Raw genomic sequence first — 16,514 nt, 5'->3', positions numbered from 1 at the left:
TTGACAGAGTACAACAGAATCCCAGGATGTAGCCTAACAGATGAATACTCTCTGGAGTTGTGGAAGATCAAAAAGGTACAGTCCTGCTATTAACTGTAACCACATTAAATTGCACTAAATGTAATAAGTTGACACCTTCTTCTTTGTTCACCATGAGCTGCCTGGCACTGCTTCTGATCTGTTGGTATTGGCAGCTGAAAGACCTTGTGGTGAACCATCTCAGGAGACTGATGTGGCTGAAAACTAACCTGTCAGAAAATCTGAACGTTTTTCAGATCACTGCATAGCTGCCTGAAGACTAGCATTTGGTCATGGGAGGTGACAGGTATATGTGGCAGAGCTATAAAGCTCAAGGTTCAGATTCATGGAGCTTGCTTAGATTAGATTAATGTGTGTGAAATATTGGCTTACTTTTAACTAACATATCTGGGAAATCTCTGTGAATTACAGATGTGGACAGTGAACAGCCTTACCAGTGTTGAAAAATGTGTTCATTATTACGATCTTGAATGTTCCTTCATAGTCTTCATATTCATGTGGACCTGCAGCTATAGTGCAACTTAGCCAGGGACCCTGGCATGTTGGTGTGTGCTGTGGAATACACTGAAATGGCAAAGTGGTGAGGTTGTGTCTGAATTGGTCTTTTTTGTCGTTTGTTGTTGTTGTTGGTTTTTTTGAAATGCAGATCTGCCATTTCCAAAGAAAAAGATCCCCAAACACGCAAGGCTCCAAGAAGATGTTTGATCCCAGGCAGTAAACTCTGTCAACCTTGTCTCTCACCAACAGTTTAGTAAAGGTATTCAAAGCTTATCTGGCAGGTCTGTGTCAAGGATGTATCTTGTCACGCTGGTGGAAGTAAGCTGGAGGCAACTGAACTGTAAGCAATCAAAAAAGATTCCTGTTTTGTAGGTGCAGTTTTCAAATAACTTGATTGACAGGCTTTCTCCTCAGAGCTGAGAGCTGCAGCATGATTTGGGGGTTGGGTTTTGCTTTTTTAAGGGTTTTGGGGGGTTTTTTGATTTGCGTTTTGGATGTTGGGGGGTTTTTTGTGGGTTTTGGTGTGGTTGGTTTTTTTTCTCCTTTTAGTAATAGCTTTTTCAGAACAAGACTGTTCACCTGAGCTGGGGTGCTCTCTATCTGATGATTTTTTTTTTTTACAGCCACTTGGCTCTGAGGGGACACCAGGTGCTCAGATGTCTGAGTAAAAAGTCCACGACTTCATGAATTACTGTGCAGTGACTGAATGGATTAACTGTGTCAATGCTCAGCATGTTGCAAAATTGTAAAGTGCACTAGTTCAGCGGTCTGTGAAGGAGGCTGAGCCAAATGAATTTTACCTCACATTAACCTTGAGATAAGACAGTGTAATTTGCTGCAAAATGAATTGCTGCCACGGTATTGATGGATGTCTCATGCTGTGATGACTTGCTGATGTCTCTGAACTGTAAAATCAGACAAAGAGAAGTGGAAAATTTAGACAAGTGTGGGTTTAGACATTAGTTGAGAGCAGAATAGCAGCTGGACAATGACAAGATGGATTGGATGTTGAAGTGTAGTTTTAGAGGAGAAACTTGGCTGGCTGAGCAACGAAAACCTAGTATGAAAACAGTGTGGTAAAGAGCTAGTATGCAGGGGGAGAAGGAAGAGGCAGAGTGAGCAGTCAGTAGAGTGGAACTGAAGTGAACTGGACAGGGAAACCTATATGAGGAGCTGAAAAAGTGGCAAAGGGTGTGGAAAGGCAGGATAGCAGTGTGGGGGGAGAAGGCAAAGAAGATGAGCTAAACAGATTGAGTCTTTCTACTCTGTCTTCCTTCTGTCTTCCAAAGCCTGGGAGGGAACTATGATTCCTGAATGTGACTTTTCCCCTGCAATCCATGAGGATCCATGAATCCCCTGACAAAATGTCCTCCATCTAGCTTTAAGCCTAATTACGTAGACATTCCTGTCCTGCACTCTGTTAACAGTTGTCGAATGACAGCCCTGTTGTGCTGCTGGGGGCAGCTTTTTTCTAGTTATTAAAAGAATCTAAGTTACAGGCAATAAATTATAGCGTTGAGACTTCGATGGCAGGGAATGCCAAAATTAAAGTCATCCATTTAAGACTGTAACTGTTAGAGTGCCAATTCCCATTCTTGCCACAGGATGTCACAGTTTCTCCATGTATGGTCCATCACAGTCTCTAACCTGGGTGGCACCAGTTCAGAACTTACATTAAATGTGAAATGATAAAATTAATTTGGCCCTTGGACCCATCCAAGGTAAGCCCTAATTTCTGTGCCCTGTCTGATCTCCCCATGGTTTAAACTGTCTGTAATAAACACCTCTTTCCAGATGTGTGATTCAGAAGGAGCAGGAAAGCAGCAGCACAAGACCGTAGGCAATGTGGTTGCTAGGTTTTCAATCCAGGAAAAGCCCATCAGAAGACATGGTGGAGGGGAGTGGTGAGGAAAAGAGGATGAGGAGGAAGACATGGTCACTGTGTCTGGGAGGATGCAGAGGGGAGTCTTAAAAAGATGTGAGAAGGCAGGTGCCATGAAAAATGATGTTTTGTCGGTCTAGATCTTGTCTCTCAGCTGGCTTTTGGCTACAGTAAGGTGTTATATCCATTGTGGAATATCTCAGTTGTAACTTGTGACATCTTTTGTAAAAATGGCCTTGGAGTAGTGATTCTGGTAAATGGAGCTCTGCTGAGGTGGTCTTTGGTTTCTTTTTGCTGTTTTTACTTAGACCTCTGCTAAGAGAGGTATCTTGACATACAAATACTGAAATGGAAAACCAGATGAAAGTGTAAGTTATGCTCCCCTCTTCTTCTCCTTTTTTTTTTTTTTTTCTCTTAGTCTGGATGGGATAGATGTGCATTGCCCTATTTTACTCAGCCAAGCCTGAGGAGAGGCCCCACTGCAGTCCTGATCTCCCTCACACTTGACTGGTGGCCTGTTCAGCCTGCAGGGATGCAGGAAAGATGCTGCCACCAGAATCGACCATCCTGGCCTGACCAATCAATCATGCTTGCTTACTTTGCTCTCCTCCAGACTAGGCAGGGGGCTGGCATGACTAAGAGGGGTGGTGACTCCGTAAGAATGTCAAGGGCTGTACAAAGAAACTTGTCTTCTTGAGCCAAGGAGACCTCTTTGTGGAGAAGATCAGTAGCTCTCAGAAGATCAGTAGATACATTTTTACTGGCTGCTTGATGGATGGTTTGTACAGAGGCCTGCAGTAGCACAGGTGGCTTAACAGTTCAGCAGATAGGAAGATGTGTGTATTTATCTGACATGTCAAACACTGTGAAGCAGGGTACCTTGCTGATCACTGCAGCACTTCTGTTCTTCTTGGTTGCTCTTTTTTTTTTTTTTTTTTCCAACGTGCCTGGTCAAGTCTGGCTTCCAACCAACTGGAAGAATGTTTCCAGGGAGTGAATGTTTGTGCTTGCCTGATCTGAAAGGGGAGCATCAGGAACTCTTAATTTTTCCATGACCACGTTAGCCACTCTCTTGATGGAAATCAAATAGCTGGACAGAAGTTCTGTGGAATGTAATTTCAGCTTGTTATTACAATATAGTATATCTCTTCTATTGATACACTTTTATTTCCTTTTAAACAATTAGTATATTATTTTAATCCTGTCCGTTAAACCTTTATTAAACCTTTCAAAAAATATTTCCTTATCACCCTTTAATTGCAATCCACTGAACAGAGGTCAGCTGAGGGCTAGCACGTGTCCAAGGGCCCAGGGGAGGCCTGCCAAAATTAAAAGGGTGAGACAGCAATGACAGGACACTCAGCTCAGGGGAATAAAATAGCTAAAATTGCATAGGGGCTGAGCAGAGCCCTTTCAAGAATTGAGGAAGGATGCCTAAGTATCACTTCTCTCATATAGAAAACCAAAACCTGTGCTCTCTCCAGTCATGAAAGATCCCCTGTCTTTCCCCTCTGTCTTTGTCTGCACCCACAAAGCCCTTCCCACTTCACTTCCCAGTCTAAAATGGAGGAGACTGAACAGAACACAGTACAGCATCTAGAGCACATCCCTGGTGTCTTATAAACTGTGAGTGCATGATAGGAGCTCAACATTTAGTGTGTTGATTTAGAAACACTCCCTCTTTGATCCTGAGGAAGTCTTTGGATGAACCCCTAGAAGAATCGAACCTGGAAAAAAAATCCATTCTGGGTTTTAAATAAGGGACTGGAGTAGTGGAAGTTAATGATGTGCCAGTCCAGACAGGATGCATTGAGTAAAATTTCGGGTTTGTTACACAGAGAACCAACCCAAGACTCTCAGTACTTGGAGAAGATAATTCACAGCATGCTGTAATAAACAGCATGTGCAACATACTGAAAAACAGGGCAAAATAGTCAGGATGTGGGCTCGAGCTGAAGGCTTAGATGAATTTTTCTGCCATGTAGGTTTCTTGCGTGTCCATCACTTTTTCAAAAATAATTGTACTCCAGCTACATAATGTATTTAGGAAGATGTCAGTGTAAACATGCTCTCTTGAGAATCCCTCCATCTGCCTATGGAGATGCTTTGCTGCATCTTGAAATCTGACCCTTATGCACCTGATCATCAAATCCAATTGATTTTTGGTGGGAAAAAGGATTCTAAAGATCTTTCAGAAAATGCCAATAATGCTCATTGGACTCACTGGATCAATGATAAGAAAAGCAGAAGAATATAAGTGCAAGAGAATTAAGTGATGAAAGCCAAAGTCTAGATTGACAACTGATGTGGCTTAAAAGTGATTGAATTTTCTATATTGTTTTGTAACTTTGCAAGCTGTGGGGATTCTAAATGGATTCAGAAGATATATGATGTTGCAGGCTCTCTACAAGCAGCTTGCAGTACTGTACAGCATATATCTTGATGCAACATTTAAAGGGAGTGAGATGCTGGGATGTGAGTACATAGAAGTATGCAGCTGCAATCAGTGACATCTCAAAAATGGAATGACTCATGTATTTGTAAATATTAATGATTCCTTCCAGGCTTCCAGTTAGCTTCTGCAATTTGTTGTGAATGGTAAACTATTTGCTATCATGCAGCTTCACATTTCATAAAATGGATTCAAACAAGCCAGATTTGCTACCAATACAGACATCAAAATGACATGCCACCAAGCCAAATTAAATTGCTAACAGCAGCTACACTTGGGGGGAAAAAAGGGCAACTGGAATGTGTGCGGAGGGAAGGAAGTTGACCTACTTTATTGCTGTTTTTCAGTTCATCAAGAGCTTAACATAATTCATTGGAGTTGTTCAGAAACACTGCCTTGTTTGCAGCAGAAATCATTAAGGTTGGAAGCTGTTATTGCAGAGTATTTTATGGAACTGCAGTGAGGCATTTTCTTCAATACACAGCCAAGTGAACTTGGGTTCTGGTCCAGATTTCCTGTCCCGCATAAGCACAGACCACAGGCTGCATTTGGTTTTTGTTGAGTGACTAAATGGAGAACATCCGTGCATCCATGCAATGTTCTATCCTAACAGTGCCTCAGCTGTCTGATTGCTTGTGGTCACATTCTGATCAGTTCTGACAATTCATCTAGTGGTTATGCAGAGAAGTTTGAAAGCCTTACTCTTTCAAGTCAGAAGAAGTGAGAATGAAAGGGGTTTCCTGTTTGGAAGGAACTATATAGGCAGCTGTCTTGGTTAACTCCGCAGTGGAGGAAATAAAAATATCTGAGGACAGCAAAATTTCCCCAAGTGACTAGTGTGTATCTTCTTCATGCCCAAAGAATTTTAAACCTGAGCTACTTTTTTCTGATTTTTAATGCGTCTGACTGCAGCAGAGGGACAGGCCTTGCAGATTCATGTATTTTGTAGGATTAGTGATGTTATTTTCCAAATACAGGTTACGATTTTCTCAGTCACCAAGACTGTCAGACAATACATACTTGTCTTTGTCAGGCATGCTTTTTTGTTTTGTCAGTAGCATGTGCAGCCATCTGGATGCAAACACCTGGGCTTTCCTTCTCACCAGCCTGCATGATGGGATCCATTCCAGAATGCTTGGATTTTCAAGGGTGTTCCCTCCATGAAGGGGAGGAGCTGATCAGCCATCCCAGCAAGCACTGAAGTAAGACTGACTATGCTTGAAATGTGCATCCAACATTAGTTGCTGCACATCTGTAATGCGGAAAAGCTGCTGTGTTGCCAGAGGCTCAGTTGTTCTTGCCTCCAAGGCATGAAGAACAGGCAGGGTACTTTGTGGCATGGTACAAAATGCCAGCTTCCTTCTTCTGCCAGGTTACCAGGGAGACTGCATACTGAATTTGCTGATCTGGCTTTTGCAGTGTTGCATGGCCAATTCATCTTTACTAATACATTTGGATAAGGTTTCAGTGGGCAGTGAAAAGAAGAGGCATAACATGAAAGTGATTATAATCATAATCTTAGCACAGACTGTGAAGAAATGTGCAGAAAAAAAAAAAAGAGACATTAGGATCCTTTCAGTTTATAGGAAAAAGAAGCACTTAGGCTTTCTTTTTCTTTTTTTTTTTTTTTTTTTCCTGCACAAGCATCCAGATTTCCTTGGGAATGTCATTCATTGCTGGAAACAGTATCCTGATTGGTTTCTTAGCAAAAGCAAGCAGTTGTGGCAGTTCTTGACATTACTTTTGCTGCAAATTTTGATTGGAACAGAAGTGTCTGCTCTGCCTGTTGTTGTAGGAGGGTCACTATCTTCACTGTGCAAGGCTAGGCCACAGAGTTCTGGTTCCAGTACGAGATCCCAGAATTTCTGGGGTGCTGTGGGTCATGTCCTGCAAGACTTGGGAAAAAAAGAGACAGCAGTTGTTTCTAAAGTGGAAAGTGACTGCAATCTTGCAATCTACTTTCCACTTCTAGTCTCTGATGCTCAGAAGATTTTGTCAAATTTCTGGCAAGAGGTGATTGGTGGCAGTACTTGCTCGTATCACATTCAAAGAGACAGAAATGCCTTAAAAGTAATCTTGATTCTACTCTTGTTTAGTTAAGGGCTTGCTTGACAGCGTGGAAGGTAACCCTTTCCATACAGCCTTCTGTAGTGATCTCCCAGGAGGGAATCATTGAGTCCTGTGTTACAGCATCCCTGCATACAGAGTTCATACTGTAGTCCTGAAACATGGGGATTTGCCTCTTCAGCCTGGAAAGGGACTGGCACATCAATTGTTGAGGTAATTTTAGCCCAGTGAGCCACTTACCTTTACCTGAAGACGAAGTTTGAACCTTAGAGTTTCTTCCATTTTACTGGACCCGAGCAAAGGTCCTTCTGTTCCAGTATTCATTCTCTCTTGGGTCACACTGCTGAGCTGATAGTATTTGGTATCTGCAACTCTGTTCAAAAAGAGAAACTCTATCCTGTACTTGGGCAGTTAACAGAATAAGCAGCAGGGCCCAAAAAGTCATTTTGCTCAGAGGTTTGAAGTCCTTTTTTTCATCACATGTATCTGGGCATTGACCAAAACCACATACAACATCTTTGACAATAAAACACAGCTCGTGGTTGACTGGAATGCTAGAGCAGTCATTGTCTCAAGTTCATACTTGGCCAAAGACAACAATATTTTTCTAAACCTATATTAAACTTGTTTATTTTTTCAAGATGATAAACGGTTAGTGGTTCTCAGAATAGGCACTATGTGAAAGATATCAAAATACCTTTGGCTGTTTCACCACACAGACTTTCCAGAGTTAAATTTACCCTCTGTCATATAGATAAGAAATGTGAGAAATCTGGAAAACCCCAGACTACGCTAGACTGCTACTTTCAACTGACATGGATAGGGGACTTACTCTACCTAGCATTAACAATGTAAATATATGTACATTTTTGAGGTTCTTTTAAAAAGTCTGTCCACCTGAGCGTCTCCAACAGACAAATACTTCTTTTTTTGGACCACCGTTCTTTTAGTGGGCTGAAACTGAAGATACAAGAAACCAATGGATAAACTGCAGTGCTACTGTGATGTTTACACACCACAAGTCACTGCTGTATATTCTTTAATTCTGAGAAAGGGCTGTATAGGGAAAAGAACTTGGAAACCCATGGTGAAACCCCTGTTTCACCCATTACTCCTTGAAACCCAGAGCTGTAAATGCCCAGGGAAATCTGTAGTCCTTGTACAGGCAATCTCTTCAGGAGCCTGCGTTGCAAGGAGTCGCATTGACAGGGCGCCACAGCGGTGCTTCAAGGGTGAAAATAGGAGAGCTTCATCTACTCATGCAATGAAAATCAGGAGCTTTGGACTTCTGGAAAATATCTAGGTTCTACTTTTCATCTCTCTTTGTGAGAATGAGGGGATCAAAAAAGAATCCTATTATTTCCGCCTTCAGGTAGAATGAGTCATGGCGTTGGCACACACCTTGATGATCCAGAGCAAAAGAAGAGCTAAATTTCTCCACAGAGAATTAACTCACTTTTGGCCTGGTTTATTGGAAGGGTAAATACTGAAAATAATGAAATAATTCTGTCTTGCCCTTGTAAACAATGGTTTGCTTGATATTTTTGATTGATCACGATCATACCCTTTACAGGGTGGGACTCTTTTTAATCTTTCATTTGACTGACACGTTCACATCCTGAGCAGGTATTTTGAGCTCCCGAGTTTTGCCGAGGCTGAGAGCATGTAACATGTTTTACAGTAGCTACTGCTATTTACTTGTCATCACAGACCAAAAGAAACATCTCTGTGACTGACGACAATGCGATAATCTGCCGCCAGTATAAAAAACTCACACTGAAAGTCAGAATTAACTAAATACCAAAAATACAGGCTTTCTGCCCCTCCAGATCTTCTTGTCAGTGTTCGTACATTTTTTGTTGGATCCCCTTAATACCTCCTGTAAGCTGCCTGTTCTTCTTTGACTCTTGCTACACCACATTAAAAGGCACAGCATCTGCATGCCAGTGGGCATATTCTTTTCCCCTTCCTCAGCAGCGTCACATCCACTGATGCGCAGTCCTTCCCCCATCACCTGTACAGGGTGCCCCTTTGCTCTGCAGCCTGGCTGGCTGGCTGACTACACACGTGCAGAAACAATAACCTGTGCATCATCAGGGCTGGCTGCAGGCACAGCTGTAGCAGGCCATTGCCTTGGAGAGCCGGCTGTGTCAAAACAGCTAAATATTCAGCGGATTCCTGGAAGGCAAGCGTGGGGCTTCTGACGCCTGGTTTGGGGCACACTACAAAGGGAAAGCAGCTCTGTATCTTCTTCCCTTCCTGCAGGACTCCAGCCCCCAGGCAGCAACGCCTCAGGCTGCCGGGGCTGAGGGCTGCGCTCCTGCGTGCAACACCTGCCGCTCCACCCCCGCAGACCTCCAGTTTTCTCTGCACAACTGCGATAAATCACCGACACCCCCCCCCCCCCCCCCCTCCCGTTTTGCTCTGAAGAGGAGAAGATAGCGCTGGGTAGCTGCCCGCAGCTGCCTGCTCGGGGAGCCCGGGTCGGGCGGGGCCGGCATCCCGCCAGCCGCTGCTCTCGCCCGGACTGCGGCGGGCGGCGGGTCCCCGCGGCTGCCCGCGCCATCTTCCCCGCTCCCGGCGGCCCCTCCTTCCCGCTCGTCTTCCGGGCTCGCTGGGCTCCGAGTGCCCCCGGGAGAATCTCGCTGTCTCCGCGGCGAGTGACGGCGGCGGAGCTGGTCTCGCCACGCGCGCCGGGAGGGAGGGAAGGAGGGCAGTGCGGGGCAGGGCAGTGCGGGGCTCCCGCGCTGCATCTCCCGGCCTGCCCGCGGGCCGCGGAAGGGCTGTGGGCGGGGACGCGGGGCCGCCGACACCGCGGCTTTTCGCAGCGCTCGGGCCGGGCGGGCAAGGCAGGTAGCGGGGGGAGGCGAGGCGGGCTGGGGGGCGGGCTGGGGGTCTGTCGGCGGGCGCTGACGACGTTCTCCCTCGCAGGGACGCGTGGCTGCCGGGGGAGCCGCCCGCCATGTCGACGGTGGCTGCGGCCGGCTGCGGCGCCAAGGGCGCGGGGGAGGCGCGGGAGGAGAAGAAGCCGCTGAAGCCCTGCTGCGCCTGCCCGGAGACCCGCCGGGCGCGGGACGCCTGGTGAGGGGCCGGCCGCCCCGGGGCGGGGGGCGGGGGGCGGCCTGACGGCGCCCGGGGCTGCCCCTGCCGGCCGCCGGCCTGGGGCTGAGGCGCTGGGAGCGGCCCTGGCCCGCTGCTGGCCTGGCCGGGCCTGGCCTGGCCGGGCCGGGCCGGGGGGGTGGGTGGGTTTCCCGGGCTGCCCCCCTGCCTGGCTGCCTGACCTGCTGGGGTGCTTTTCTGAGCCCCGCCCCCGGGGGTGCCTGAAAACGAGGATTAGTGTTTTGTAGCCCTAGTTTGAAACAGGTTTGAGAGATCAGCTTTTAAGGCTGCTGGCAGGTCTTCGCTGGCCTTGGCTGACTGAAGCAGCAAGGACCAGCAAGTAGGAGCATCGGTATTGTTTAATTGATTATAGAATCATCTGATTGTTTTAGTTCAAGATCATGAAGTTCCACCTAGCACACTGCCAAATCCACCGCTAAGCTACGTCCTTAAGCACCACATCTTTGCACTTTTAAAATATCTCCAGAGTTGGTGATTTCGACCGCTTCCCTGGGCAGCCTGTTCCAGTGCCTGGAACGCTGTTTTTTATAATGCTGTGGTTGTTATAACCACTGTTGTCTTTTTAAAAAAAATAATAAACCCCAAACCCAAAACAAACCTTGTATTTTAGGTCTTGGAGGATGATATTTCTCACAGAGGTGCAAAATTTGGCATTGGTGTATATAACTGCATGTTTAGTTACAGGCTTAGTTATGTAGGAACTATGAAATAGCATGAAAGGCACCACCAAAATACAGCAAGTTTGTCTGTGACAGTAAATTACTTTAGTCTGGTGATCAAACTGCTGGGTTTTTTTACCTGACGGGTGGTACAGATGATATTCAGTAGGTGACATGATACAGGGCACAATGCTTTTGCTGAAGTTAGAGGTGTGAGTCTAGTTACATGCTAGAGTGAAGCTGAGGCCAGGTCCCACTAATAAAAGGGCAGTGGGATGCAAGTCCCAGGTCAGATGAAGCTGCTGTGGGTAGCCAGCACACCTGTCCATATATATCATAATAACACTTAAATGATTTTGAAAATAAAATGTTTTAGTTATTCATAGTTGGTGGTTTTCTCCTTTGGCAGCAAGAATAGCATAACGTGGCAGATGAGGGTTGATCAGACCTGAGACCTGCACTGTGCAGCATGGTGACATCCCCACCCCTGGGGGCAGGAAGTTGCTCTGCAGGTCAATCAAGGAGCAAGTCTGAACTGTTTCTCTGGTATCCATGATATACTAACGATGGTAGGCTCTTGCCACTATTTGAATATGTATTAAGAGACTTGGATGGATGAGTAACATCAAAAGTTACCATATGTGGCAAATCATGTTTTATTTAAGAGAAGCTGGACGGGGATTTTTTTTCCTTCAGACTACCCTTAATACCAATTAAAGCTGGACTAAAATGTTATTTACTGTTCAACCTGTTCTGTATCAGTCTCTCACTGGATAAATTTGGTTGCTTCCATACTGAATTATTTGAAACTGGTTGCTAATGAAATCAGCATACTTGATGAAGTGGTGCGACAGCCTTGTGTTGTGTAACAAATCCCAGTCTAGACTTGCCCAGAATAGACACTGGCCTGTTAATAGGAAATTCTTTTACCCATCTCATCAGAGTTTTAAGTTCACTGCCCCAGACCTGGGCACCTTTTTGAGATAATGTTTTCCAAAAAAGCCCTACCCTGGACAGGATGGGCAAAAAGATCTCTGGAGCCTAATAGCGTTTTCGATTGTCCCCAACAGCATGTCAGCCCTGTGGCTTTGGCTAATAATAAGCTAATGTTTTGTTGCTGAGCCTTGAAAGTATTTTTGTTTTGCAGTGTCTTTGAGAAGGGGGAAGAAAATTGTGAGCACCTAATTGAAGCTCACAAGGAGTGTTTGAGAGCTCTGGGCTTCAAGATATGAGTGAGATGAGCAGGACTGTGAATGTGGTGAGTATAGCCTTCAGGAGCTCTGCCTCTGAAGAGCCAGTGCATCTCAGCTGGTGCCACTAGAAGGCCCAGAGTAACGTTCATGATGGCAAAGGAATCTTACTTGTGAGAGGGAAGGCAAAGTAACCCTCCCTGGCACTGGAGTGAAGTGCTGCTGGCCTTGTGTGGGTGGTGAAGCCTCCTGGCAGTAAACAGCCTCTGTCAGTACCTCTTCAGCAGTAGAATATGGTGCTGCCTCTGCTGTCTTTTAATAGACCTGAAATTCAACTCAAGATTTCTAATGGTAAGGCAGTGCGAGGGTTGGTTTTTGTGGGATGTTACTGGGGTTTTTTTTGTTGATTGTTGAACTGTCCCTCAATATCCAGTGGAAATCCATGTTTTCTGAAGCTGTTTTTTTCTCTCTCTTGTAGATGGTGTCTGTGGTGTGATTGTGTGCTGGAAAGCTGCAAAATAAATTATTTCTGCAAATTACTTCAAAGAAAAAATATAAACAAAGAATCTATTTATAATAGACTATGCATCACATCTATGGCTTTTCCACTGTTAGCTCTTCACCACTACTATAGAAAATGTATTTTTTTCCTCTTAATAAAAATCTGAAAATGACCACTGTTCCAAACTTCTCATTCTTTTAAGAAATGACAGTGCCCACCTCATTCAAAACACTGTGGAATGGAGAGAATGAGAAAAGCCTGCTTACTAATTGAAATGAGAACAGTGATTAACCTGGTGCTGCAGTTGAACAGATGGGCCTTTGGTGGGTTTTCCCTGTGATGCAGACTGAGAAATCATGCTAATAACACTGCCCTGTTACTGTGTTTAGCAAAGTCATGCTGAAGCTTGTAGTGGTGTTTGCGGTCACAGGTTTAACTGTGTTTGTACAAAGATGACTACAGCCTTATAAACTTTTCTTTGGAGGCAAAACTGGATTTGCTTTCCCCTGTTCAAAAAAAGTTGGAAGAATTCTAGCAGCTTCAGTTTAGGATTCAAACTTCATTCTTGATAGTGAAGAATTAAGTACTTTCTATATCAAACTCAACTTACGGAGCCAGTAGTTCTGAAGGGGAAGGGGAGCAGAGGACTACAGATGTATGTACGTGTCACTAGCCTGAAAGAAAAGTTTGTGGTTTTTTTAGTGCCTGTTTTTTCTCATGTTATTCTTGCGCTGGGTGTGGGTGGACTTTTGTCTGCTTTTGTCTGGCTTTTTTCCTCACCTATATGTTGTGACAATGGGAAGGTAATTGATCATGGCCTTTGATTGTTTCTAGAGCAAAATAAGTGCGGTTGATCATTTGTTACAGATGTGGGACTTATTTGGCTCCATACTGTGTCTCTGTGCAACCCTAACGTTTTTCTTCCTTTGGTGAGTTGACTGCTTAAGGTGGCATCACTGATAATTCCTTTCCTCCTGCTGAGTTTTCTTTTTGGAAATGGAGTATACAAAATCTGTGCTTTGTCTTGATTGTTCTCTGGCTTTGATTCTGTTGAAGGGGTGGGTGCAGTCATCATGTCTCTGCCTACTGGGGCCTGTGTATTCTGAGCTAGTAATGAAGAGGCTGTGAATGTTTAGTATGTGATACTTTGGTACTGTCTGCCGAGAGGTGCAAGTTGTATGATGAGAGTTTAGACTACTTTCAGGAATGTTTCTCAAAGGTACTGGAGTCTGGGGAAATGGACTATAAAAATGCTTGCAGGGGACTTCACTTTATGCTGCTTGTCTACTCTCCTGTCCTGAGGTAAGAGCTGTGCACATGTTGGCTTCCAGCCTGAGAGAAGAGATGCAGGTGTCAGTCTGGCAAAAAGTGTTCAAAGCTGCCTGCAGCACTGTAGCACCTGGGGAGCAGGACCTGGTGCTCCACTTAGTGTTTATTGTTGTCTTGAGGTAAGAAACTTGGATAAGGTCATTTATTGTTGAATGACTTGGCTTGAACTTAACACCATGTTAAAAAGTGGATGAGCACCAGCTTTGTGGTAGCATGTCCAGTCTGGGTGAGACTGGAAATGGTGCACAGAGTTAGGAGGGCAGGGGATGCAGTGGTCAACTAAGAACAGAGTGCTAGTTACCTCAGGTCAAGAAAAGAAAAAAAATGTGTCCTCATACATTTTTACACATTCTAGAAGCTTAAGAAATGTGAGAGCTAGGCTTGCATGAAGGTAAAAGCATGGTAGATATTTTAGAAAGCTTTTGGAAGATGATGAGTGGGATACTGTGATACCTGTGTGAAACAGGTACAGAAAGGACACTGGAGAACTATATACTTTAAAGCAACAACAGAAAAAACCTTCAAATCAGATTCCTTGCTGAGAGCATTAATTTGTCACCACAGGATTCCTGTGGTGTGGATTCCAGGCTTGGTTTGGGGGTTGGAGGTTATTGGCACTGTGTTACCAGCTGGTGACAGACACTGCCCTGCACAAGCTGTTTGGTGTAGCTGCAATGGCGTGAAATGTGGCAGTAGCAGGAAACTTGGCTGAAGTATGTAGCAGTAATTCAACTAAATACAGTACAGCCTTGTTCCTTTGTGATTCACCATGAGCTTACCTGGAGCAGGCTTTACACCTCTCCCAACAGTTGTTAATCAAGTGTGACTTAAAAGGGTCTATTAGCATGTTAAGTAACAGTTTTGCAGACTAATGGCAGCAATGCATTATGTAATAAATCAAAAAGGAGATGCCTGATTATGCCTCCTCTGACTTGAAGCCATCAAGGTCTTAGTGTCCTCAGCACAGGTGATGAGACTGGTTTTTAGCTTGTGGAATCAGCAGTGAACCTGTAGGCTTGGGCCATATAGCCAGTCATTTAGCTGCTGTGACATCCAGGACTAATAATCTCTCAGTATGGGGCTGCTCTCAAGGACAGAGGATTTATTTGCCAAACAGCGCAGGCTGGATATGAATTGCATCATTGCATGGGGCTCAGTATCAGTTGTTACTGGTTGAATTATTTATATGTGGGGAAATCAGTAGGATAACTATTTACATGCTACCAAGTTCAGTGCTGAAAAGCTTGATGTGTCTGTTTTTCTCTTCAGAGACTAATTTGTCTGCATTGTTGTATTGTCTGCATGCCTTCTTCCAGTTAAGAGTTTTGGTGCTACTCAGGTGTTCCCTATGCACTTGCTCTTTTGATTCCAAATTGGTTTGGGCCTTGATAACTCCCTTTTAATACTTGCATGGCTTTCCCCTTCAGTCATTACTGGCTTCTGTACACTCATCTTGGATGAATCCCAGCACCACTGGATGGAAGGCCTGCATTCTGATTCAAGGCAAGGCATGAAAATAATATTTCTCTTTGGAAATTTAAGAAAGCTTTTTGAACTCTGCTGGGTGACAAACTGTGAATGTGCTGTAAAAGTGGTCTGTATGGCCATGGTACTCAAGGGAGAAAGGAAGATGTGAGCCTTGGTGGTTCAACCACTGTACAAATCTTCCTTTTAAAAAACTGGGCTTGAAAACAGCTAGATTAATCTCTAGCATGTGCTGAGATCTGCCTTTTAAAAGATTATGTTGATCTCTTTACCATGTCACATTCAGCCCCAGCAGAAAAGTTGTATATTTTCTAAAATGAGAGCTTTGTGCTGTGACTGCAGTGGGATTAAAGCTTTCTGTCTGTCTTCCACAGGGAAGTCACAATGGGCTGTCCTCACCTGTGGCGCTGGCCCCAGCAGCACTGCCACTGTCCATCTGCTGGAAGATGCTAGAGGAAGCACCTTCTTTGTCCTATCAAGTCATTATAATTGTTTTCTAGAGTATCTTCTAGCTCAGGAATTAACCTAACTGAGGAGTGAAATTAATAACTTTTTTTTTTCTTGGTCACTTTTTTCGATTGCTGCAAAAGATTTTGGTAGTTTGGAAAGGCAGGAAAAATTACAATGCTACTTCTCAGAATGCTTCCTTTACTGTAGTTCAACATTGTTATTAACAGCAGTTCAGTTTTGTCTCCCAAATCTTATGTAAAGTATCTTTCCTGTAAGTGTTCCCAATCTCAATATCCCAATTCCCCATTCCATCACACATCAGCCTATCTTGGAACGAGGGCCCCTTATAAATACTGTTTTTTTGCAGATAAGGCCTAAAGGCAGACAAGGTGTTGTTTGGATCATCTAGCAAGTATATGACAATGGTATGAAAACCAGAACTTGGCTCCCAAGACTTTAGCTTTAGCTATGCGATCATCCTTACCGCTTTGCAGATAAGGTGAAAAGAAATAAATTTCTTAACTTCCCCATACCTCTTGCAGCTGAACCTTGTTCTACTTCAGTTCATAGGATTTACCTCTTCACTTAAATAAGGGACCACTGGAGACAATGTTCCCTGTTTAACTTCAGCCTTCACAGAAAACATTTTTGAGTCGAAGGCACTCACCCCTGTGCAAAGCTTAATTTGCTTTGTTTCCTTCCCACCTGTCAAGATGGCACAGCCTTTGCTCCTCTTTGGTGTCATACCGCTTTGTGTTGCACATGGGCTATCATTGTAGAGATAGGTTGTGGTGCCCAAGACCATGATGAATCCTTCAATGTTGCCATAAAGTTTTGCTTG

The 16,514-nt window shown here is 44.5% G+C and overlaps 1 protein-coding gene across 4 annotated transcripts; it reads left to right on the top strand.

Annotated features, from left to right (window-relative positions):
* Positions 1-9,470: 9,470 nt before the first annotated feature.
* LOC127383064 (cytochrome c oxidase copper chaperone) lies at positions 9,471-12,581 on the top strand. Of its 4 annotated transcripts, none has more exons than XM_051615427.1 (4): positions 9,471-9,594; positions 9,870-10,019; positions 11,865-11,975; positions 12,386-12,581. In XM_051615427.1, the coding sequence occupies exons 2-3, from the start codon at positions 9,901-9,903 to the stop codon at positions 11,947-11,949; spliced, it is 204 nt and encodes a 67-aa protein (XP_051471387.1). In that variant the 5' UTR covers positions 9,471-9,594; positions 9,870-9,900; the 3' UTR covers positions 11,950-11,975; positions 12,386-12,581. The 4 variants fall into 4 exon arrangements, with proteins under 4 accessions (XP_051471387.1, XP_051471366.1, XP_051471357.1 ...); XM_051615406.1 differs by having other exon boundaries at positions 9,472-9,616; XM_051615397.1 differs by lacking the exon at positions 9,471-9,594 and adding an exon at positions 9,632-9,787.
* The last annotated feature ends 3,933 nt before the right edge of the window (positions 12,582-16,514 follow it).

Source organism: Apus apus, chromosome 1 (genome assembly GCF_020740795.1).
Source record: "Apus apus isolate bApuApu2 chromosome 1, bApuApu2.pri.cur, whole genome shotgun sequence".
In the NCBI taxonomy this organism is placed as follows: Eukaryota; Metazoa; Chordata; class Aves; order Apodiformes; family Apodidae; genus Apus; species Apus apus.
This window is presented reverse-complemented; position numbering and strand designations above follow the sequence as displayed.

Bases quoted from the DNA above. Each gene is read 5' to 3' on its own strand.
- LOC127383064 (XM_051615427.1), top strand. From the start codon at position 9,901: ATGTCGACGGTGGCTGCGGCCGGCTGCGGCGCCAAGGGCGCGGGGGAG. The intron at 10,020-11,864 runs GTGAGGGGCCGG...TTTGTTTTGCAG, and splicing joins CGCCGGGCGCGGGACGCCTG to TGTCTTTGAGAAGGGGGAAG.